This window comes from Heterocephalus glaber, unplaced genomic scaffold (assembly GCF_053883595.1).
Source record: "Heterocephalus glaber isolate CG9 unplaced genomic scaffold, H.glaber_assembly_v1.0 deba00001457, whole genome shotgun sequence".
NCBI classification, from domain to species: Eukaryota; Metazoa; Chordata; class Mammalia; order Rodentia; family Bathyergidae; genus Heterocephalus; species Heterocephalus glaber.
Genome location: NW_028258305.1, coordinates 31398107 through 31421615, shown reverse-complemented (window position 1 = coordinate 31421615; position 23509 = coordinate 31398107). Strand labels below are relative to the sequence as shown.

The following is a 23509-nucleotide window of genomic DNA, read 5'->3' as shown; positions in this document are numbered from 1 at the left end:
CTTTGTAGATCAAGTAGATTTCAAATCAACACTGATTAAGAGAGATGAAGAAGGACACTAAATCCTTGTAAAGGGAACAATCCAAGAGGAAGAGATGACAATCATAAATATCTATGCACCAAACACTAGTGTACCCAACTATATAAAACAAATACTAATGGACACAAAAAGTCATATATGCACTAATACAATTGTAGTGGGGGACCTCAATACCCCACTGTCACAAATAGATAGATCAACTAGACAAAAAAAAAGTAATGAAATACTAGAACTCAATCGAACCCTTGAACAAATGAACTTACCAGATGTTTACAGAGTCTTCCACCCCACAAAATCAGAATACACATTCTTCTCAGCTGCACATGGGTCATTCTCCAAAAGAGACCACATACTCAGACAAAGAACATGTTTAAGTAAGTGCAAAGGAACTGAAGTTAGCCCCTGTATATTATCAGACCAGAGTGCAATGAAATTGGAGATCCATAGCAAAAGAAACTCAAAAAATTTCATAAACACATGGAAATTGAACAACACACTGCTGAATAACCAGTGGGTCACAGAGGAAATTAAAGAAGAAATCAGACAGTTCCTTCAATTAAATGACAATGACAATACAACATATTGGAATCTATGGGACACAATGAAAGCAGTCTTACGAGAGAAATTCATAGCAGTGAATATACATATTAGGAAAACAGAACGAGCCCAATTAAACAACCTGATGCTGCACCTCAAGCTTCTGGATAAAGAAGAACAGGACAACACCAGAGCTCATACAAGGGAGGAAATTATAAAGATCAGAGGAGAAATCAATGCAATGGAGGCTAAGAGAACGATACAAAAAAAATCAATGAAGCCAGGAGTTGGCTCTTCAAAAGAATCAACAAAATTGACAAATCCTTAGCCAACCTTATCAGAAAAAGGACAGAAAAGGCCCAAATCCATGCAATTAGGAATGAAAAGGGTGAAACTACAACAGACCCAGCAGAAATCCAGAGCATCATCAATACCTACACTTCCAGAACCTATACGCCAATAAGATGGACAACACAGAAGAAATGGACAGATTCCTAGATACATATGAATTACCAAAGTTGAACGAAGAAGACCTAAAAATTCTGAACAACCCAATTTCAACCAATGAAACTGAAAACATAATTAAAAACTTAACAACTAAGAAAAGCCCAGGCCCTGATGGCTTCACTGCTGAATTCTACAAGACATTTAGAGAGGAACTGCTGCCACTACTGTTTAAACCCTTCAATGAAATTGAAAGGGAAGCAATACTCCCAAATTCATTCCTGGAAGCAAGCATCACCTTGATCCCCAAAGCAGAGAAAGACCCAACGGAAAAAGGGAACTATAGGCCAATCTCACTAATGAACATAGATGCCAAAATCCTTAATAAGATAATGGCAAACAGAATGCAGAAGATCATGAAGAAGATCATACACCCTGATCAAGTGGGATTCATCCCAGGGATGCAGGGATGGTTCAATATATGCAAATCAATCAATGTAATACACTATATCAATAGAGCCAAGGACAAAAACCATATGATTATCTCCATAAACGCAGAAAAAGCATTTGACAAAATCCAACATGCATTTATGATAAAAACCCTACAAAAAATTGGAATAGATGGTCTCCACCTCAATCTGATAGAAGCCATCTATGAAAAACCAACAGCTAATATCATACTAAATGGTCAAAAACTGAAATCCTTCACACTAAAATCAGGAACAAGACAAGGATGTCCACTATCACCACTCTTGTTCAATACAGTTCTGGAAACATTAGCCATGGCAATTAGACAAGAGAAAGAAATAAAAGGAATAAAGATAGGAAATGAAGAAGTCAAATTGTCATTATTTGCACATAACATGATACTCTATATAGAAGACCCCAAGAACTCCACCAAAAGTCTTCTAGATTTAATAACCAAATTCAGTCAAGTAGCTGGTTACAAGGTCAACACACAAAAATCAATAGCTTTCCTCTACATGAATGACAGACTCACTGAGAGAAAGAGGGCAAATAATTCCTTTCACAATAGCATCCAAAAAACTTGAAATACCTAGGAATCATCCTAACAAAAGAAATCAAAGACCTCTTCTCCGAAAACTATGGCACTCTGAAAAGAGAGATTGAAGATGATATCAGAAAATGGACAGACATCCCCTGCTCCTGGGTAGGAAGGATTAATATAGTGAAAATGGCCATACTTCCAAAACTGCTATATAGATTTAATGCAATTCCAATTGAGATCCCAGCAGCATACTTCATGGACCTTGACAAAACAACCCCAAAATTCATTTGCAACAAGAAGAGACCCAGAATAGCAAAAGCAATTCTAGGTAACAGAGACATGGCAGGGGGTATCACAATCCCCAACCTGCAACTATACTACAAAGCTACTGTGATAAAACAGCATGGTACTGGCAAAGAAACAGATCTGAGGACCAGTGGAACAGATTAGAAGATGCAGAAACAATGCCAGACACACTCAGCCATCTCATCTTCGATAAAGGAGCCAAACACCCTCACTGGAGGAAAGATAGCCTCTTTAATAAATGCTGCTGGAAAAACTGGGCTTCAACTTGCCAAAGATTAAAACTAGACCTATATCTCTCACAATGCACTAAACTAAAATGAAAATGGATTGAAGATCTAAATATTAAAATAGAAACTCTGAATCAGTTGGAATAGAGGTTAGGTAGAACTCTTGAAGACATCGGTGTAGGAAAAGATTTTATGAACAAAACCTCAGTTGCCTGTGAACTAGCACAAACAATCAACAAGTGGGATCTCTTCTTAGTAAAAGGCTTCTGCACAGCAAGAGAAACCACCAGTGGTGTGAAGAGACAACCCACAATGTGGGAAAAAATCTTCACCTGCTCTTCCTCAGACAAAGGTCTACTATCTCAAATCTATAAAGAACTTAAAAGGATCACACCTCCCAAATTTAAAGACCCAATCCGAAAATGGGCATCTGAAATGAAAAGACATTTCTCACACAAAGAAGTAGAAATAGCAAATAAATACATGAAAAAATGTTCAACATCACTGGTCATTTGAGAGATGCAAATGAAAACAATGCTGAGATTCCACCTCACTGCAGAAAGAATGGCTGTTATCATGAAATCAATCAATAACAAATGCTGGCAGGGCTGTGGGGAAAGAGGAACACGGCTCCACTGCTGGTGGGAGTGTAGACTGGTGCAACCACTGTGGAAGTCAATATGGAGATACCTCAAAGAATTAGGACAGGAAGTCCCATTTGACCCCATTATTCCACTGCTGGGGATCTTCCCAAAAGAATTAAAAGAATCATACCACAGTGATGTATGTGCGCCCATGTTCATAGCAGCACAGTTTGTAATAGCTAAAACTTGGAAACAGCCCAAATGCCCATCAACTGGAGACTGGATAAAGAAAATGTGGCTTTTTTAATAAAATGGAGTACTACTCAGCCATAAAAAATGAGAAATCAGAGACATTCATAGCTAAGTGGATGCACATTGAGGCAATACTCTTAAGTGAAATAAATAGGACACACATGTATAAATACCGAATAGCTTCTCTGGTGTGAGAAACTGAAAGTGTAAATAAGGACTAAAATGTATAATAGGTAATGTGAAATAGGAAGAAAAGGGGCAAAGGGGAAGGAAGTGGGAGGGCTAGGGGAAAGGATAGAAGGGAATGGGATTAATATGAGAAAATGCAAAAATAGGAACAAAATCTTTGTAAATAGGGAGGAATGGAGGGGTTGGAGGGCTGGGTCAGGGTGAAAAATAAGAACCAAGAGAGAGTGCAAATTTCCAATGATGAATGTCATTATATTGTACACCTAAAATGTACCAATGATAGAATGAATAATCGATAATGCAAAATAGGAAGAAAAGGTCCAAAGGGGTAGGGGTAGTGGGAGGGGCAGGGAAAAGGAAAGAAGGGAAAGGAAAAATGCTGAGAAATGGAAAAAATGGAAATAAAGTCTTTGTAAATAGAGAAGGGTGGAGGGGTGAAGGGAGGGCTAGGAATGGGGAAATAATAAGAACCAAGATGTATCATGTAAAGATACAATTCCCAATGAGAAATGTTATTGTGTTGTATACCTACAATGTACCAATGAAAGAATTTAATAAAGTTAAAAAAAAAAACGGTGAGGATGTAGCTCAATGGTAGAGAACTCACCTAGCATGTGTGAGGTCCTGGGTTCAATTCCCAGCACCACATAAAATAAAATATAAGAGAAATCACTTTAAGAGTATTAATATTTTTAGTATCCAAACATTAAACAAATGCATAAGAAACAAAAAAGAAATTTCCCAACCTTATTAAGAATGGTGAGTAACATATTATCAATAATACGATCTTGGGCCAGGGATTTAGCTCAGTGGTTCTGCTACCTGCCTCGCAAGCACAAAGTCATGAGTTCGATCCCCGGTACCAAAAAAAATAAGCAATAATAATATTACAATCTATTCAGACTGTATTCTATGAGTTCTCCCCATACATAGCATGTATGTGCATAAACATATATAGCCATGCTCCACACATACAAATACATATTCCTTTATAGTAGGGGCAATGTACTGTATATGGTTAGTTTCACGGGAGAGCAGTATATTCAGAACCAAGAACCTACATTTACTTTGCTAAGGAATTAATTTAACATACCACTTACATACTTAACATAACTTCTGGAAAAGAAGTTTCTTTTTCTAAAAGCCCCCTACCCCATACTGGGGATCAAACCTAGAGGAGCTCTATTACTGAGCTACATTCCCAGTTCTTTTTTCCTTTTTTTGGGGGGGGGGGGGCTTGAGACTGGGCCTCACTATGTAGTTCAGGCTGGTCTTGAACTCACTGTATAGCCCAGGCTGGCCTCGAACTCACAACAATCCTCCTGGCTCAGCCTCCCAAATGCTGGGATCACAGACGTTCACTACCATTCCCGGCTTTTTTTTTTTTTTTTTTTTTGATACAGGGTCTCACTAAATTGCCCAGGCTGGCCTCAAGCTCATAATCTTCCTGCTTCAGCCTCCCAAGTAGCTGGGATTACAGGTGTGAGACGCCACACTCCGACTTTATTTTCTTTAGAAAACTAGGCCAAAGTGTAATTCCCAACTGACAGATTCCCTTAGAACACTCACCCTCCATATACATACACACTTTTTATCGTAGTGGCTAAATATGTGAACTAAAAAGTGGACACACATCTCACAGCAATAATAATGTGAATTTCCATCCTATGTACAATATTAAGCTTTCCTTGCATCTAAGACTTATCATAGCATTTAAGAAAGTGAAGCACATAGGATAGTCCCCAAAAAGTAGCACCAATAACACTGTTTAATCATAATATTTTTTCACTCTACTAAAATAAGGACTTCACTCAGGGAAATGAATATGCCCCATCTTCTCAACTCTGCTGATTAATTAGAACTCATCAATTAGGCAATGGCAATGGCTTTAATGGTAAAGCCAAAAGTTTGCTGACAACTTTCTCTTTAAATGTACATAAGTAGAAATTATTTAAAAGATAAATCTACTAGCAAATGATGAGGAAAACATCTTTATCATTTTACAACCTCACTTACAACCTCATTCAAAATCTAGAATGTGAAGTTTAATAGTTCTACTTAAATTTGCTTTATAGTCCACTGACAATTACAGAATAAGACAAAAATCCTTTTCAAATATAATTATACCTAAAGTCATTAGTGCTCCAAGTAAAAGCCATCCAGCTTGGGTGCGCTGTAAAGACAGCCTGCTATTTTGGGCAGCAGTTCGTAACAGATCTTCAGCAATACTAACTACCATCTGCAAGAGAAGTTTAGGTTAGATTTTAATTTAAACAAGTTAAATCAAATAAGAAAACAGACAACTAGTACATTTAAAAAGAAGTTGTCCTTTCATGGTTAATGTTAAAATGTTCCCTGTAACAACATCAAGATCTACAGTGTCTATTGTACTGGTGACTCTGAGAAGACCCAGAATCATGCAGTGGTCAAGAGAAATCTTTGAGCAAGGCACGATGGCATACACCTATAATCCTAGCACTATGGGAGGCTGAGGCAGGAGGACTGCAAGTTCAAACTCAACCTGTGCAACTCAGTAAGATAGCAAGACCCTATCTTGAAATAAAAAAACAAAAAGCTGGGGATGCAGCTCAGTATAAAGACCCTGAGCTCAATCCCCAGTACTGAAAATAAAAGAAAGAAAAAAACAGTAAGCTTTAAAGCCAAGGTTCTTGTTCCAACTGCCATTTACTGAGTTTCTGACCTGGGGAACTTAAACTCTGTGCCTTAGTTCCCTTGTTGATAAAATAGGAATAATAGGAGTGTCTACCTCACTCCTGCCAGGCTTAAATTAACACAGTACAGTACTTAGAACAGTGCGAACCCACGTAACCACATAATAAACGCTATCATGATTGGTAATATCATCCTATATTCAAAAATTTGTTGAACTTCTATGATACAAATGGCTGTAAACTAATCTTATGGAATTTACAGTGTAGATTAGTGATGGTAAATCTTTTAGTGCTTTCAATAATACAAACAGGGCTGGGGATTTAGCTCAGTGGTTCCGCTGCCTGCCTTGCAAGTGCAAGGTCCAGAGTTCGATCCCCGGTACCAATAAATAAATAAATAAATAAATAAAATAATACAAACAGCCTGCTGTGGTATGCATGCCATAGGTTTGCCACCACTGGTCCAGATGGAGAAGACAAGGGAAAAATGGGAACTGCAAAGCTGCACATGACTAAATGGCAAAATAGAGCACAGATATCTTAACAGTCAGCAAACAACAGCCAATATAGAGTAAACAGTTTTGAAGAAATTTCAGGACAGAACTTGAATTGGTCAAATCTCTAAAGAAAGAGGCCAGGCAGGGTGGTGCACACCTGTAATCCCAGCACTGGTGATGAGGAGGAAAGAGGATCACCGAGAGCTCCAGGCCAGCATGGGCTCCATGAGTAGGTAGGCCCAGGGCACCAAGGAGGCCAGCCTCTCTGAAGGTCAGAACTGAACTACAGAGCGAGACCCTATCTCAAAAAACCCAAAAGAAAAATTTTAAAAAGGAAGGGATTTCAGTCTGGTCCAAGTGAGTAAGAAATTCTAATATAAGAAAGGCCTAAAGGCTGAACAAGTCCTGGGAAAAAGCAAGATGATCAATCTGGGTAGAACAATGGGAAATCAGAATGAATGGGTAAAATAAAGGCTAATTATGAAGATTCATCTATCAGAAAGATTACATTTTATTTCCTGAGTACAAGGTAGCTCCTCAGGATCTTTGAGCAAACATGGAATAGGAAAGCGGTGTGAGGAAAACAGAAGAAAAAGACTTCAAGAAGGACAACCAGTGAAGAAGCAATGATATGACAATGGAAGAGAGAGACCTAGATTCTAAGTTATGAACTCCTAGAATGAAGGTAGCTGGGCTTTGTGGTGCACTTATAATTCCAGTACTCTGGGAAGCTGAGGCAGGAAAATGGCAAGTTTGAGCCTAGCCTGGATGACTTAGTGATTCATCAAAACCCTTTCTCAAAATAAAAAAATAAAAAGGAGCTAAGGATGTAGCTCACTGTAAAGGCCCAGAGTTCAAAAAAAAAGGAACATAAAGAATGAATGGACCTCCTCTGAATGAACCAGAAAAAGAATAAGAATTTAAAAATCTGCCTCCAATCTACCTATTTATATAAACACTTAAGATTCCAAAGAAAATCATGGTTGTGATAGAAAGTATGGCAAACTTTTTACAGCTTTCAATGATACAAACAGCCTGCTGAGGCACACATGTCATTGGTTTACAACCACTGTTATAACAGAAAGAAAAAAAGGGGAAAAGTAATGATTTATGAAAAACTTTGGCTATTTTTTTGGGGGGGGTACTGGGGATCGAACTCAGGACCTTGTGCTTCTAAGGCAGGCACAGTGCCACTGAGCTAAATCCCCGGCCCCTATTTAGTTAGTTTTTTGAGACAAAATCTCTGTTATGTAGTCCAGTTTGGCCCTGAACTTGCTATGCAGCCCATGATGGCCTCAAACTCAGAGTCCTCCTGCCTCAGCCTCCCAATTGCTGACACTGCTGGTGTGGGCCATCACAGCCAGCTCGAAAACTATTTAATTTTAAATTAAGTATTATCAAATTTTAAACATGGTAATAGTATATTCTCCTGCCACCTTTGAATTTAGCAATCTGAATTTCTATTTGTAGAAACTGAAAAAAAAAAAACTTTGAATTTTAAATTAATTACAATAAGGGATTTTTTTCTAAGTAACATAATACTATATCCAGACAAAACCTACCACCCCATATCACAATTAAATATTCTATTTTAATTAGAGCACACATTAAAACTATATTCTAAATTACCATAATAAACCTGTTGCATTTAATCATCCAGTTCAACAAAAACAGCAGTGCTCAAATAAAGATGGAAGCCCACCTGATAGGGTTCAAAAATCTAGGATCTCTGTCATACCTTTCCTTTGGCGTGAGGAATACCCAAAGCACACTGATGAACTCCACCTAGCAAAGCAGCCATTGCAAAACTGTATCCACTAACAGCTTCTGGTGATGTCTTCAAGTTGATGAGCCGTTCTGCACACCTGTCTAGAAATGGCGTCAACTGGAATGGTAATGCCACGGCCACACAGCGCAAACACCACGCAGCGGCAAGCCGAGCAGCCATGCTTGGGTGAAGAAGGACCGAAGTCACAATCTCCAACAGTCCTAAGAAAAACCTTAAATGTTACTCTTTGATTTAGAAACTAAAAGATTATGTACAACACAATGATGACAATAATCACCATGATCTCACACAGTTTCACATCTGTGCCAAAAAACAAATATACTACTAATAAACAATAGAGTGCTTTCACGGAATATATATTCTACAAAGAAAAGAGAATAATCATATCCAATAAAATCAAAATGTTGATGAAAAATTAAAGTCTTCAACAGTTTTTCATCACTTACTGGAAACAGCTACTATAACTGATTGGTCTTCAAAAGTTTTACCTATTTAATTCAATATTCCCTATCACAGTGAAGATAAATAAAGCTCAATGATCTCCACTGCAATTATGACAGCAAGTAACTAGCCAGGACTTAAATATCAATCACATCCATGACTCTGAAAATCAGTGAGACAACATTCCAGCCACACCCAGGCGCCATACCTATGGAAGCCTCCTGAATAAGTGGAGAGGCTGTGGCGTTCAGGCTCTGCACCAGGCTCCCGAGCTCCTGGAGGGCGCAGACCATCACATGCTGGCTCGCTGCAATGTCTGCCGCGCCGGATTTGTTCTCACTGCTTGTATCACTCATGACTGCTTCTGGAAGCACAAAAGTATGTATTTGATAACGTGGGTGAACTGAATTGTGATATAATAGTTTGGGTCTACACAATTTGTATTTTAACCATACCACTTGATACATGGGAGTTAAAAATTCTATGCAGTTATCATTCAGTGCAAAATTTTAATAACTAAGTACTGAACTGACTTAAAAACACAGCTTAATGACTTTACGACAGTGCTGAGATTTATTCTGTACAGCGTTTCTAAAAATGCAAGTTAATTTTAGTAAGCAGCAGCAATTCATAGTGTTTAAAAAGCAGTCCCTGGTTGGAAATGTCTCACTTCACCGTGCCCAGTGGGCAGGACAGCAGGACTGTGTCTATTCAGCCCTGCAGGCTATCACTGGAGGGCTAGGATGCTCCCTCCCTCACACTGCTCCTCCCCAAGATGCCAAGTAGTACACAGGGTGTGGGTGGGGATGGGCACTATGCTCCAGGAGTGGACTGGCTTCCCTTCACCCACCCCGACACTGCATTTTAGCCCAGCTGGATTATCTTGTCATTTATCCTGCGGTACAGAGTTTCTTTTGCCTCCACCTGAGGGTAACTGAGACACCAAACTGGAGACACTCACTGGTGGCTGGCCCCTTATCGGCTCATCAGGAATCCCTTCACAAACATTTTTCAAGTTGTGAACAGAGGGCAGAGTTATATTTAGGCAAACATGTAATACACATTTGTTTTGTTTTCTTGCAGTGCTGGGGATCAAGCTCAGGGACTCTTGCATGCTAAGCAAGCCCTCTATCATTGGCTATATCCTCAGCTATTTAAATAATATCTAAAGAACAATATTTCACTAATTCAAACACCCTTTAATTCATAATTCAAACTTTTCAATTAGCCTTCTACATTTAAAAAAAAATACTAAGATATTATACATGACAAAAGAACTATAAACTTTTGTTAATTTTATAAAATGTTTGTATTTTCTCTAAAAATAAATTACTGGTTGTATCTATTCACTAACTCTTTATTTCTAAATATTTATTTTAGGCAATATAATTTGACTTATTAAAATTAATGCCTATTTTGAACAGTATTAAAACCAAACTGTCTCATAGAATTTATATCTTGCTTTAGACCACTGATTGGATCATAAACTGCATAAACATAAGAATTTTATCTCATTCCATTATTTAAACCCTGAATTACTGTTCTGCAAATCTCAGACATTCAGTAACTATTTGTTAAACTTAAAAATACATGTTTTAGTAAAGTATTTTACCAGGGTGCAGCTGGATAGAAGAAACCCTATATAAGGCCCTATATAGCACAGCAACATGACTACAGTTGACACCAACTAATTGAATATTTCAAAATAGCTACTAGAAAGGAAGACGAATGTTCTCATCACAAAGAAATGACCAATGTTTGGCGTGATAAGTATGCGAAATATCCTAATCTTACGATTACATATTTCACACATGTATTAAAATACACACAGTGCCCCGTAAATGTGTCATCACTATGTGTCAATTTAAAATAAAAATAAACTTTAAAAAGAAAATATGAATTTCTGAGATTTCATAATGTATCTCATGGGGAGTAATAACAACATGTAACTGTTCCTAAGACTTCATATTAAACCTATTGGTGGAGGGGGGATAAGACAACAAAGAATATGTGTTTATATAAGAATATGTTCCAAGCAGAAAAATCACAATAGATTATTTTTTGAAGACTGAAACCAATATGCTACTGCATTTCAAGAAAGTAATAAAATATAAGCAGTAGCTGAGTGTGGTGGTACATGCCTGTAATCCCAGCACTTGGGAAACTGAGGCAGGAGCACTGTCATGCATTCAAGGCCAACCTAAACTACACAGCGAGACCAAAGGAAAGAAAAGAAAAGACAAGGAACTATACAGGCAGTAGAACTAAAACAGGAAACCTAATCTTACAAACATGCTACTTAAATCTTAACTTTTTTTTTTAATCCTAACTCTTTTAAAAAATATTTACTTATTTATTTAGGTTTTTTGAGACAGAGTGTCACTACGTAGTTCAGGGTGGTCTTTTTTTTTTTTTTTGTACCAGGGATCAAACTTGGGACCTTGCACTTATGAGGCAGGCACCAGAACCACTGAGCTAAATCCCTGGCCTCAGGCTGGTCTTGAATTCAATATGTAGCCCAGGCTGGCCTCAAACTCATGGTGATCCTCCCGCCTCAGCCTCCTGAGTGCTGGGATTACAAGTGTGCACCATGACACCTGGCTCTAAAGCTATTTTATTAAAATGATGATTTTTTTTTTTTGGTACCCGGGATCAAACTCGGGACCTCACGCTTGTGAGGCAGGTGGCAGAACCACTGAGGTAAATCCCCGGCCCAATATATTGTTTTAATATTAGAGTACTCAATAAAAATGACAATGAGAGTACATCCAAAAAGATAAATATTAATTAGATATATTAGTATTTATTAATAATAACAACGAAGAACTAGGGAAATTCAAACACTTATCCAAACTACAAATTCCATTGCTTTAAAAAAATATTTCAATATATATGCTGATTGGTTTCATTTTATACTACTAGTTTATCTTTGTTAGTTGAAAAGAAAGATCTGCCTTACTATTTCTTTTTGAAACAATCTTTTTCATTTATGTCTTGTACTCTGAGTATCTAACTTGAAGATGATACACATTGTAACAGCTATTGTCTTTCTTATTTGATTATGAAATTGTTTTACTTTTTCATAAAATTTAAATTAACTAAATCACTAAGGTAATCAATACCACACATTGTGTAATAATTCTTACCTACTGCTTTCATTTGTTTTCCAATAGCTTGGCAGATCTCTTTGGCAGCTGCTATCTGGGCTTTTTCACCCAGCAAACTCCCGACAGTGGCTCTTAGGATAAAGGAGACACATCGTCTTGAATACACAGCCTCCACGTGTGTTTGAGTTGCCCGAGGATGGGAAACCAGATCAAGTACGTGGCACAAGAACGTAGCAAAGCTACGCTCCAGCCACTGACCACCCAAAGTTGTTACAAAAACAACGTATGCCTATGAACACAGTAAAATACTGCATCAGACACATATAAATATATAAAAATGAACAGAAATCACAGATAAACCAACAGAAATAACAAAATAAATTATATTTGAGATTAAAATGGGGAAATTTAAACTTCACATCCTTTTCAGACTTCTAGCATAGGAAGTACTGGTAAAGAGTCTGATTAAAACAGTTGTTAAGATAACAATTTCATGAATAACAAAAAGGAGTCCACGTGTGGGGATACACACCTGTAATCCCAGCACTCTGGGAGACTTAGGCAGGAGGATTGTAAATTCAAATTCAGCCTGCACAACTCAGTAAATCAGTGAGACTCTGTCTCAAATTTTAAAAAATAAAATAAAAATGGGACCCCTTTCAGAGAGAGCATGCCTCGCCATAAGAATCATTAAGAGGGCAGCGGAATGATCGTCAACAACACGGAGAGCATCCGAATGGAGCTTACATTCAATGACATGAAGAATGTGCCAGAAGCCTTCAAAAGGACCAAGAAAGGTATCGTGTACCTTACCCTTTAACAGGTCATTTTTCTGTCCAAGGAGAAGGATGCCCTGCAGTCCTTCATGATGCTGTTTTATCTGATGAAGGACTGTAAGATCAAATAGCCTGTGTTTGGCACAAACTATATCAAGGAACTGTGAAAGCTGAAGCAGGAGGTGGCTGGGAAGGCTCCGCTTTCTACAAGTTGACCTTCATAGCAGGAGGTGCCACTGAGTTTGGACAACGGATGCTCCAGGTGACATCACAAGCTACAAGAGGTAAAGCCCCCAATGGAGACTGTGGGTTCCCTTACATGCCCAGCAGGGCCTATGTCTTTCCCTCACCAGTTGCCAATGGAATGTACCTCTGCCCTCCTGGCTACTCCTATCTACTGCTCCCACCTCAGTTCTATCCAGGACCTCCCATGATGGATGGAGCCATGGGATATGTGCAGCCCCTGCCACCACTCTATCCTGGACCCATGGAGCCTCCAGTCAGTGGCCCTGATGTTCTCTCCACTCCTGCAGCCGAGGGCAAGGCTGCAGACACAACTGCCAGTGCCTTTTACAATTCAGGCAACACACACAAGGTCTATATGGCCACGAGCCTCTTCCACCTCCCCACTACTCCCCAGAAGATAAGACCCAGGAGACTCTGTCCACCTCCTGCCTCCCATCCTCATGGCTCTTTCCTACCCCTCCCCAAGGGGCTGGCTGCATCTGCGCTGGGAGATCAGGGAGTTCTTCCTCAGGGCTGATGATAAACAGTAACCAGGAACTAGCTTTCTGGGGAGGATGGGGTTCCCAGCCTCTGGAAAGGCACCCCAGCTTCCCATGCCAGCTCTGCCACACCTTCCTCTCGTCATCTCTGGGGCTCTCCTCAGGAGCACGGAGTGTCCTGTGATTCCTGCCTCACTCTCTTTCCCAAGGAGGGACTCTCTAGCCACCTCCAAAACAGTCCAGCCCCCAAAGTCTGGTAGCAATTCTGTGCTCAGCTCACAAGGCCTTGTGAGCTTCATGAGACTAGCCATGTGTCTTTGCTGCCTGTCTCATCAGGGCTTGCTCACATTCCTCCCACTGGTCTGTGCCTGGCCCTAGAGGGCCACTGTCTTGACAGACTGTCAGCCACATTCCATTCTGCCAGGCCCAGACCCCAGTCACATCCACCCTCCCTACCTTATCCTTGGACATTTTGTTGCCACCTCTGACTTCAGGGGCTTTTCCTGGGGTAAAGCTCCAGGGGTTGGGTGGCATCAGGGACAACACCCCTGCAGCCAAGGAGGAAGCCCCTCTGCTCTCTGCTAGTGATTCTGGAATTTGTTTTCTCACTAATTTCCTGTCTACAAGAGGCTTCCTGTCAGGAGCCATGGAGTGCATGTCTGTCCCATCAGGTCACGGGGGCTGCGGGAGGGCTGAGAACCAGGTCCCCACCCTGTGTGCTGACCACCACAGCCACAGGTCCCTCAGCCTGCCCTCCCTGGATGTAGGACCTTCAGCCTCCCATGCCCCCAGATGCATGAAGATTTGCTCTCAATTGTTTCTGGACTGGCCACAAAGTGAGGAGATGGTTATTTAAAAAGAATTCCCTATTTGACAAAAAATTAGTTAATATATTAATGTGAAATAAACCCTCTTTGCACCTTGATTTGTTTGCTAAAACTGTGAAATAGTAAAAATGAACAAAAACATAATTTTATATCTCATTTGTTCCCAAGCAAAAATGTTTTAGATATTTATAGTATATTAAATCATACACATAACCTTATTTTCACATCATTAAGAATCTACCTTTCCATATATTCACACAATTTGGAATTTGAATGTAATTCATTCACTTGGTAAAAGAAATGTTTTCAAAGAGAAGAGACTAAATTGACAATCTTTCTCTGTGTGTTGTTAATTAGTAACAGTCTTTCATGAAATTTAACAAGTGACATGAACAAAATTCTTTTAGAAATACATATTACAAACCTGAGTAACTCCAACTCTCACTTCACGATTAACGGACCCGCCAACTTTTAACATTTCTCCACCACTCTTTAAGAAACCTGATCCTCCACGTAGAAATCCTGTGGCCATCAGTTCTAAGACTTCATCAAATGTTGCTCGTTTCACATTCTGACGCATTACTTTAAGGAAAACAAGTAAATTTATAAGTAAATATATTTCTGAAACAGATTTTTTTTGTTGTCAATTAAATCATATTTTTAATACTTCAACTTTTTAGGAGGCTGAGGCAGGACAATCGCTGTGAGTTCAAGTCCAGCCTGAACCACGTAGCAAGACCCTGTCTCAAAAAGAAAAAACAAAAAAAAAACCTAACACTTCAACTTTAAAATTCAAGTGATTAATTTTAAGAATACTAGAATGAGGATAAAGTTATTTAGTTTTCTTATAACCTTAAAATTTACAATGTACTTGTAAACCTGAATTCAATTTTGAAGTAAAAAAGTAAAGAGAATTGAATAAAGTAATTCAATAAATCTATGTCAAATATTGTAGTTTAATAACAGTAATAATATGTGTAACACAACATGGCCAGGCGTGGTGGCACATGCCTATAATTCCAGCACTCGGGAGGCAGAGGCAGGAGGATCACTGTGAGTTCGAGGCCAGCCTGGGCTAAATAGTGAGTTCAGGGCCAGCCTGAACTACAAAGTGAGACCCTGTCTCAGAGAAAAAAAAAGTATGTAGAATGTAATACAACATGAACAAAGCCCATAGCAGATACTGCTAACATTTTTTCTTTTTGAGACAGGGTCTCACCATATAGTTCTAGCTGGCCTTGAACTCACTATGTAGCCCATGCTGGCTTGAAACTTGCAGTGATCCTCCAGCCCCAGCCTCCCAAGTGCTGGAATTACAGGTGTACACCACCACGCCTGGCCAGATACTGCTAAGTGATCACACTTCTTATTCCTAATGAGGGCCAGGGATTTAGCTCAGTGGTGCTGCTGCCTGCCTCACAAGCACAAGGTCCAGAGTTCGATCCCCGGTACTCCCCCCAAAAAAAGAAAGAAAGAAAATAGCCTTAATACTAATGAGACACACCAAAGAAACTTCTAAACAGCAACCAATGGATTAATATACAACTGAAAATCCAGCTGACTTGCCATCCCTAGTCTTGAGTGCTATAGTTTATGAAGTCCTTTCACATAGAGTGGCAAACACAGTCCTTATAAAAATTCTGTAGAAGTATAAAGCTCATAGCTAAGTATACAGGCTTTGGGATTTGACTGCCTGGGTTTAAATTTCAGTCTTGATACTTAACAGAGCATTTTTTAAAACACAAGTTACACAATTCAAGCCTCAATTTTCACATATATAAAGTGATAATAACAATGGTACTTTTAATTCATGGGGTGAATAAAATAAAACACTTCTGTAATATGCTTAATCCACTGCCTAACAACACTTTAGAAATGTTACATCATCATCGACTAATGAAATAATTATCATTAAAGTTGAAGAAACAAAGATCTAAGATATTAAACAGGGTCTCACAGATAACAAATATAAGGACTAAGAGCTAACCCTATAACATCTGATTCTTTTTACTGTACAGAGAGGTAGGGTAAAGGTAGGAATAGCAGCAGTATTGGTACATTCAGCATCTGCTATGGGTGTATTCTGCCCTTGTTATTACACTTATTACAACCCTCCCTAAGACAGCACTGTGGAACTGTGAGGCAAAGCAGAAGTCACATGAAAAAAAAAAAAATATCAATGCTGCCTCTGATTCTGCTTAAAATAATGGTCAAGAAAATACTGAAAATTGCATTGTGGTACAAATGGAGATCTATCTATTAAAATTGAAAGTAATAAATCAGCACATAAGGTACTAGAATCCAATACCTTGATACAAAACCATTTCATAAATCTCAAAAAGTATGGAAGGATCAGGGATATAGCTCAGTGGCACTGCACCTGCCTGGCGAGCACAAGGTCCTGAGTTCAATCTCCAGTAATGGAAAAAAAAAAACATGGTAAATGTTTAAAATAAAAGTTATTACAGTAAAAGACACACGGCCATCAATGCCCCTCAAAATATTCTCTCTCACTTCAAACACACTTGTTCCATTATTCTTGTCACTTCTGAAGCAATTCTGGATCTCTCAGGACTGGTTTTTCCTGGCTACATGGAAGTCCTAAATTAATTCAAAATGTTTATGACAATCTCTGTCAAATAAAAACATTACAGTGTGGGCCGGGGATTTAAGCTCAGTGGTTCCACCGCCTGCCTTTCAAGCACAAGGTCCTGAGGTTCGATCCCCCATACCAAAAAAAAAAAAATTACAGTGTATCTTCATCCACCTTATTCACAGGATCAAGCACCGTGCAACTTCTGCATTTTCCCCAAAGTTAAAATGACCAGGAAAAATAAACATTTTGAATTATATCACAACATTGAGGCAGCCATGACAGCTCATATCAATACACCAAAAACTTCTAGAACTGTTTCAGAAAGTGACAAGAATGATGGGATAAATGTGTCCAAAGCAAGGGGGAGTATTTTGAGGGGGATCAATGGCAATGTGTCTTTTACAATTTTTTGAAATATGTAAAATTCACCTTATATACCCCACATATCCAACAAAATTGCTAGATATTATCTTATACATCATCATAAAATTGTTTGGTATGTCAAGGAAAGTACCATTTGAATTCTCATTTTATGAAAAAGGTATCTAACAATTTAAACCCTTGCAGAGCCAGGTGTGGTGGCACATGCCCATAATCCCAGCACCTGGGAGGCTGGGGCAGGAGGACTGTGGTGAGTTTGAGGTCAGCCTGGGCTACATAGTGAGACTGTCTCAAAAAACCAAAATAAATAAATATATCCTTTAAGATGATCTGTCTATAGGTAATAACTAATTTAAAAGGAAGCAGTCCATAAGTCTTTGAATTATCTGTTAATTTAAATAATGAGGTGGTAAACAATACCTGTTGCCTGTTTTGGCATCAGTGCTGTGGCCATGACTGTGCCTAAGAGTTTAGCCACTGACACTCGTACCCCGTAATTTGAATTCTCCAAAGCTTTAAAGCAGAGAGTAGCTATATTTTCCAGTTCAGCAGTCCACATGAACACAGCTTCATTTTGGAGTTCCAGTAGACACTGGAATTAAAAACAAAAGGCAAAATTATTATACCCTAGAACTTCTTCTTCCAGAGATGGAGTAACAAAAACAAGACCCAAGATGGTCATGGTGGTGAATGCCTATAATCCCAGTAATTTAGGACACTAAGGCAGGGAGAGCAAGGACAGCCTGGGAAACTTAATGAAACCCTGTCTCAATATAAAATAAAATGAAAAGGCTGGGAATACAACTTATTGGCAGAACACTTGCCTAGCATGTGTGAGGCCCTGGGTTCAATATTCAATATCTCTCTCTTTCACACACACACACACACACACACACACACACACACACACACACACCCCAAGAAGAAGAACAAGAACAAGAAGAAACAAAGGAAGACTATTAAAAATAAGAAAGGAAATCAATAAACCAGAAAACTGACAAATAACAGAAATAAAATCAATACTACTTCTTGAAGACTATTCAATTTGATAAATCTCTAGGAAGACCAAAATAAGGAATAAAAGATATCACAAATTTTATATATATTAAAAGTATAAGATAATACATGAACAATTTCATGTAAATAAATTCAATAACAGCACAATTTACAGAAAAACAGATAACCTGAAGAACCCAGTATCTATTTCTAAAACTGATTTGGTAGTACAAAATCTTCTATATTGATGAATTCAGCCAAATGTTTAAGAAAAAAATAATACCAATTCTATATAAATTCTTCCAGAAAACAAGTTTCTACTACTCCTATGGGGCCAGTATCTCTCTGGTACAAAGAGAGTACAAGAGAAGAAAATTACAAATCAGTATCCCTCATGAGCACAGATTCAAAAATACTAAAAAAAAGTTTTGAGCAATTCTAAAACAACAATATAAAAACAAGTTAAAGGAAATTACTGAACAAAAAGATAATTTCAAAACGTGTGGTTATTTACTAGTAAACAAGAAATCACCTATGATTAAAAAGTTCTATTTGCCCCAGAGCGCTGAGGAGGTGAGCCTCTCAGGCCGCCAAGCCACCACCTCAGAGCAGCAAGGAGGTGAGCCTCCAGCACACCACCCCCAACTCCCTGCTGTGCTGAGCCATTACCTGGATCCACACCTCAGAGTTGCAGGAGTCATAAAGGACATTGTTCTGAGCTTGAGAAGATAGAGTAGAAATGAACAATCGAAAGAGGGCCTTTCTGAGGCCCGCTGATTAAAATTAAAGCCCACCAGAAAAATGAAGAAAACCTCTGCAATAAAGGCACACGAGGCCACCCTAGCTATGGGAGCAGCAATGTGGACCAGAGAAGTGTGGGTGCAAGCAGATCCCAGCCAGGGCTCCACCCCGACCCCAGAGGCAGGGGCACACCGGCCCAAGCTAAGGGCCTGCCTGGGAAAGAGCTGCACAGGCACACAAGCAACAGCCAGAGGTTCACCCCAAGACCATCAGTAGGTGTACAAGACCCTAGCCAGAAGCTTGCTCACACAACAGGAACTGGGGTGCACAGCCCCCAGCCAAAGGTCCTCCCACACAATAGCTACATAGGGGCCCTAGCCGGTAGCACACCTAGATACCATCCCAAGTGTGCACAGGCCCCAGCCAAAAGCCCACCCACACAACAGGTCAGCTCAGGGATCCAGAAGGCCACCTTTCTGAACCCAGGAATTAGTGTACTGGTGAGCAGCAGAGAAAAGGCAGCTCTGTGGCTTGCTGAGAATTGAAGACCACTGGGTGAGCAAAAAGTTGCCTCAACAAAGGCATACTAGGCTGCATCTGTTGAAATGAGAAGACACGTAAATAAGTCCCAAAACCAGACTTCCAGATCACCCAAGGCAACCCCAAAGGGAAACAAGATGGAACAATCTGATACTCAACCACCTGGACTCCCTGAACTGGCAACAAAAGAGGATCTGGAAAAAATGAAATCAGAAATAATTTCTCAGACAACAGCAGAGACTGTGCCCATAGTGCAAGACATGATTAATATATCTAGAAAGGACACAGATTAAAAAATAGAGGAGCTGAGGAACACGATGGAATCCCAACACAGGAAACAAACGGAATCCATAAAACAGATGCAAAGAGATTTCCAGGAGATTAAAAACTCCACTGAAAGTCTACGTAGCAGAATGTGCCAAAGTGAGGACAGAATTTCAGATATAGAAGATGAGATTACAATTAGTGACCAGGAAAAGAAAATGCTTTAAAATTGTAAGGGACCACGAGAAAACAATCCAGCAGCTGCTAGACGATGCAAAGAAGAATAACATAAGACTGATCGGAGTCAATGAAGAAAGAGGAGAGAGTGCAGATGACATTAAAAAAAAAACGATTCAGCCGGGGATTTAGCTCAGTGGTTCTGCCGCCTGCCTGGCAAGCGCAAGGGCCCGAGTTTGATCCCCAGTACCAAAACAAACAAACAAAAAAAAAACTGTTCACAGAAGTGATGGCAGAGGGACACACCAAGAGAACTACACAGCAATGAAAGGCAGAATTTTATCTCTCTAATTAAAATGAACAAATGAAAAGCTAAAAAAAAAAAAAGAAGTGATGGCAGAAAACTTCCCAAGGAGGGGAAAAGAACTTGACATACAGATAAGTGAGGCATATAGGACTCCAACTAGCCTTGATCAAAAAGAAATCTACACATAGGCATATAATTAAGATTCCAGAAACCCAACAGAAGAACACGCAGTGAGAGAAAAGAAACAAATCACATACAAAGGAAAGCCCACCAGAATCACAGCAGACTTCTCAATGCAAACCCTCAAGGCAACAAGAGCTTGGAGTGGCATATTCCAAGCCCTAAAGGAAAACAGCCTCCAACCCAGACTGATGTACCCTGCAAAACTATCTTTCAAAATGGATGGAGAAATAAGATACTTTCATGACAAAGAGCACCTTAGGAACTTCATGAATACCAAACCAGCACTCCAAAACATTTTAAACAATATTCTAGGAAAAGACAACGAGGATCACAACCCCAGGAAGCCCAGCAGAATGAATTCATTGGGCACAACAAGAAATTAAACGCAAAGGGGAAGAATCCAACAAAAAGAAAAAATCATGACAATCATAAGTCAGTATGTATCAGTTATAACCATCAACGTTAATGGTCTCAGTTCACCAATCAAAAGAATTAGACTGGCAGAATGGGTCAAAAAGCATGATCTAACAATATGCTGCATACAAAAAACACAATTCAAAAAGAAACTTATAGACTGAAAGTTAAATACTCCATGGGACAGGAACCGGAAAAAAAGCAGGAGTAGCTATACTCTTTGCAGATCGAGTGGATTTCAAATCAAATACTGAAACACTTCTGGTCCCAAGAATTTCAGATAAGGGACAGTCATTCTGTATGTACAAATCCATTGTGAACATGTGTTTTCATTTCTCTTAAGTAAAAACTTAAGAACAGAACTATTGGTTCTTAACAGTAATACAAGAAATTTCTATAGTTTTCCAAAACGGTTTTATCATTTTTACATTCACATTAGCAGTATTAAAGTTCTAACTGATTCACACCTAAGCTGAAATTTGTTCTTTTAAAACTTTTAGCTTAATCTCCCTAATGAGTATAATACTATCTTGTTATTGTACTGATTAACATTTTTCTGATTCTAGTGTTGCACACCTTTCCTTGTGCTGTCCTATTTGTCTACTTCTAGCGTCTACTTTTTAATTGGGTTATCTATTAATGAGCTCTAAGAGTTCTTTATATATTCTGGTCATAGTTTATATGCATTACAAATATGTTCTGGTTAAGGACTACTTTTCGTTTTCTTAACAATGTCTTTTTTTTTTTTTGGTACCGGAGATCGAACTCAGGTCCTTGCGCTTGCGCAACAGGCAGCGAAACCACTGAGCTAAATCCCTGGCCTTAACAATGTCTTTTAAAGTTCTAATTTTTTGGGGGGGGGGGGGTACTGGGGATTGAACTCAGGTCCTTGCGCTTGCACAGCAGGCAGCAAAACCACTGAGTTAAATCCCCAGCCCTTAAAGTTCTAAATTTTGATGAAACCGTATTTATTAATTTTTTTCTTTCATACATCACATTTTTTGTATCCTAGGAAATTCTTGCCTACTCTAAATTCATGAAGATTTTCCCTTATAATTTCTTCTTAAAGTTTTATAGTTTTAGTCTTTCATATTTAGGTTCCTAGAACCTTTCAAGTTATTTTTAATGTATGGATATAAAGGGTTGAGGTTAATTTTTTACATATGGATACCAGGTGTTTAGTACCATTTACTGAAAACATTATCTTTTCCTCTGCTCGAGTTGAGTTTATGTTCTATAAAATGTTAATCTTTCAAAAATCAGTGGACCATATATGTGTGGTTCTATTTCTAGATTGTTTTATTCCACTGATCGACATGTCCTTCCTTATGCCAACATTGCCTTGATTACTGTAGCTTTAAAGGAAGTCTTAAAATTAGGTACTAAATGTCTTCCAACACTGTTTTTTCTTTTTACTTTTCCAAGTCCTTTGTACTCCTACATAACTTTTAAATTTCAATATCCAATTCTTCATTTATAGCAAGTATACATAGACCTGAATTTTTATATATACCTTGTATTTTCTAATCCTGCTAAATTCAAATGCAAGTTCTAGGGACTCCTAGAGATTTCTCAGTATTTTCTCTGTAGATGATCATTTCATCTACATATAAAGATTTTACTTCTACCTTGCCAATCCTATGCTATTTGTTTCTTTTTATTGCCAGACTATTTTGGTTTGGGCCTATGTTTCAAAGTTTAATGGACAGATGAAGAGTAGGCATATCTGCCCTTGTTCCCCATGTTAGGGAGAAAGCCTTGTATCTTCTCCATTCATATAAGGCGTTCTTGCTGGAAGTATGGAGTACCATGTCTTTAATCTGTTGAGAAGGTCCTGTTCTACTTCTAGTCTCCAGCTTTTACCATGAACAGCTGTAGAATTTAGTCCAGCACTTTTTCTCCAACTATTGATAAGATCATATGGCTTTTCCCTTTCCCCTGTTTAAATGATGACTTATGGGGGTGGATCTTCCAATGCTGAACCAACACTCCATCCCTATAACAAAACCACTTTCTACATCCTGCCAGATCTGACTTCTAATTGTTTTGTTAAACAAATTTTTATCTATGTTCATAGTTTTTTCTTCTATTATCTTTATCCAGTTTTAGTATTAGCACAATGTTGATTTCCTAAAATAAGGGGAGAAGTGTTCCTTTTTTTTCTGCTTTAAATGTTTGATATGATTCATCAATTAAAAGGTATATGAGCCTGTTGTTGTCATAAAGGTAGGTTTTCAAGCTAGGAATATACTTTCTTTAATAGGTGCTATTCAAACTTCATATTTCTTCCAGTGTCAGTTTCATTAATTTGTCTTCCAAGGTACTTCATAGAAGTTGTCAAATTTATTTCAAAAAAGATTTTTGTAATATGCTTTCTATATCCTTTTAAATTCTGTAAAATCTGTGGTAATGTCCTCTAAATCTTGATATTATAATTTTTAAAAATGTATAATTGATATTGTGTAACAGGAAGAAAAGGTCTAAAGGAG

General features: G+C 38.6%; 1 protein-coding gene and 1 pseudogene across 5 annotated transcripts in view; one reads left to right on the top strand and one right to left on the bottom strand.

Annotated features, from left to right (window-relative positions):
- The window catches only part of Heatr5b (HEAT repeat containing 5B), a 102319-nt gene that overhangs the window by 69141 nt on the left and 9669 nt on the right, over positions 1 to 23509 (bottom strand). For all 5 annotated transcript variants that reach the window (XM_021253722.2, XM_021253723.2, XM_013070176.3 and 2 more), the window contains exons 6-11: positions 17819 to 17990; positions 14846 to 15003; positions 12133 to 12382; positions 9195 to 9350; positions 8495 to 8745; positions 5715 to 5826 (exon numbers count right to left, since the gene is read on the bottom strand). In XM_021253722.2, the coding sequence (XP_021109381.1) occupies positions 5715 to 5826; positions 8495 to 8745; positions 9195 to 9350; positions 12133 to 12382; positions 14846 to 15003; positions 17819 to 17990 (1099 nt within the window). The remainder of the gene's footprint in view (positions 1 to 5714; positions 5827 to 8494; positions 8746 to 9194; positions 9351 to 12132; positions 12383 to 14845; positions 15004 to 17818; positions 17991 to 23509) is intronic.
- Positions 12764 to 13778, top strand: LOC106008884 (WW domain-binding protein 2 pseudogene; annotated as a pseudogene).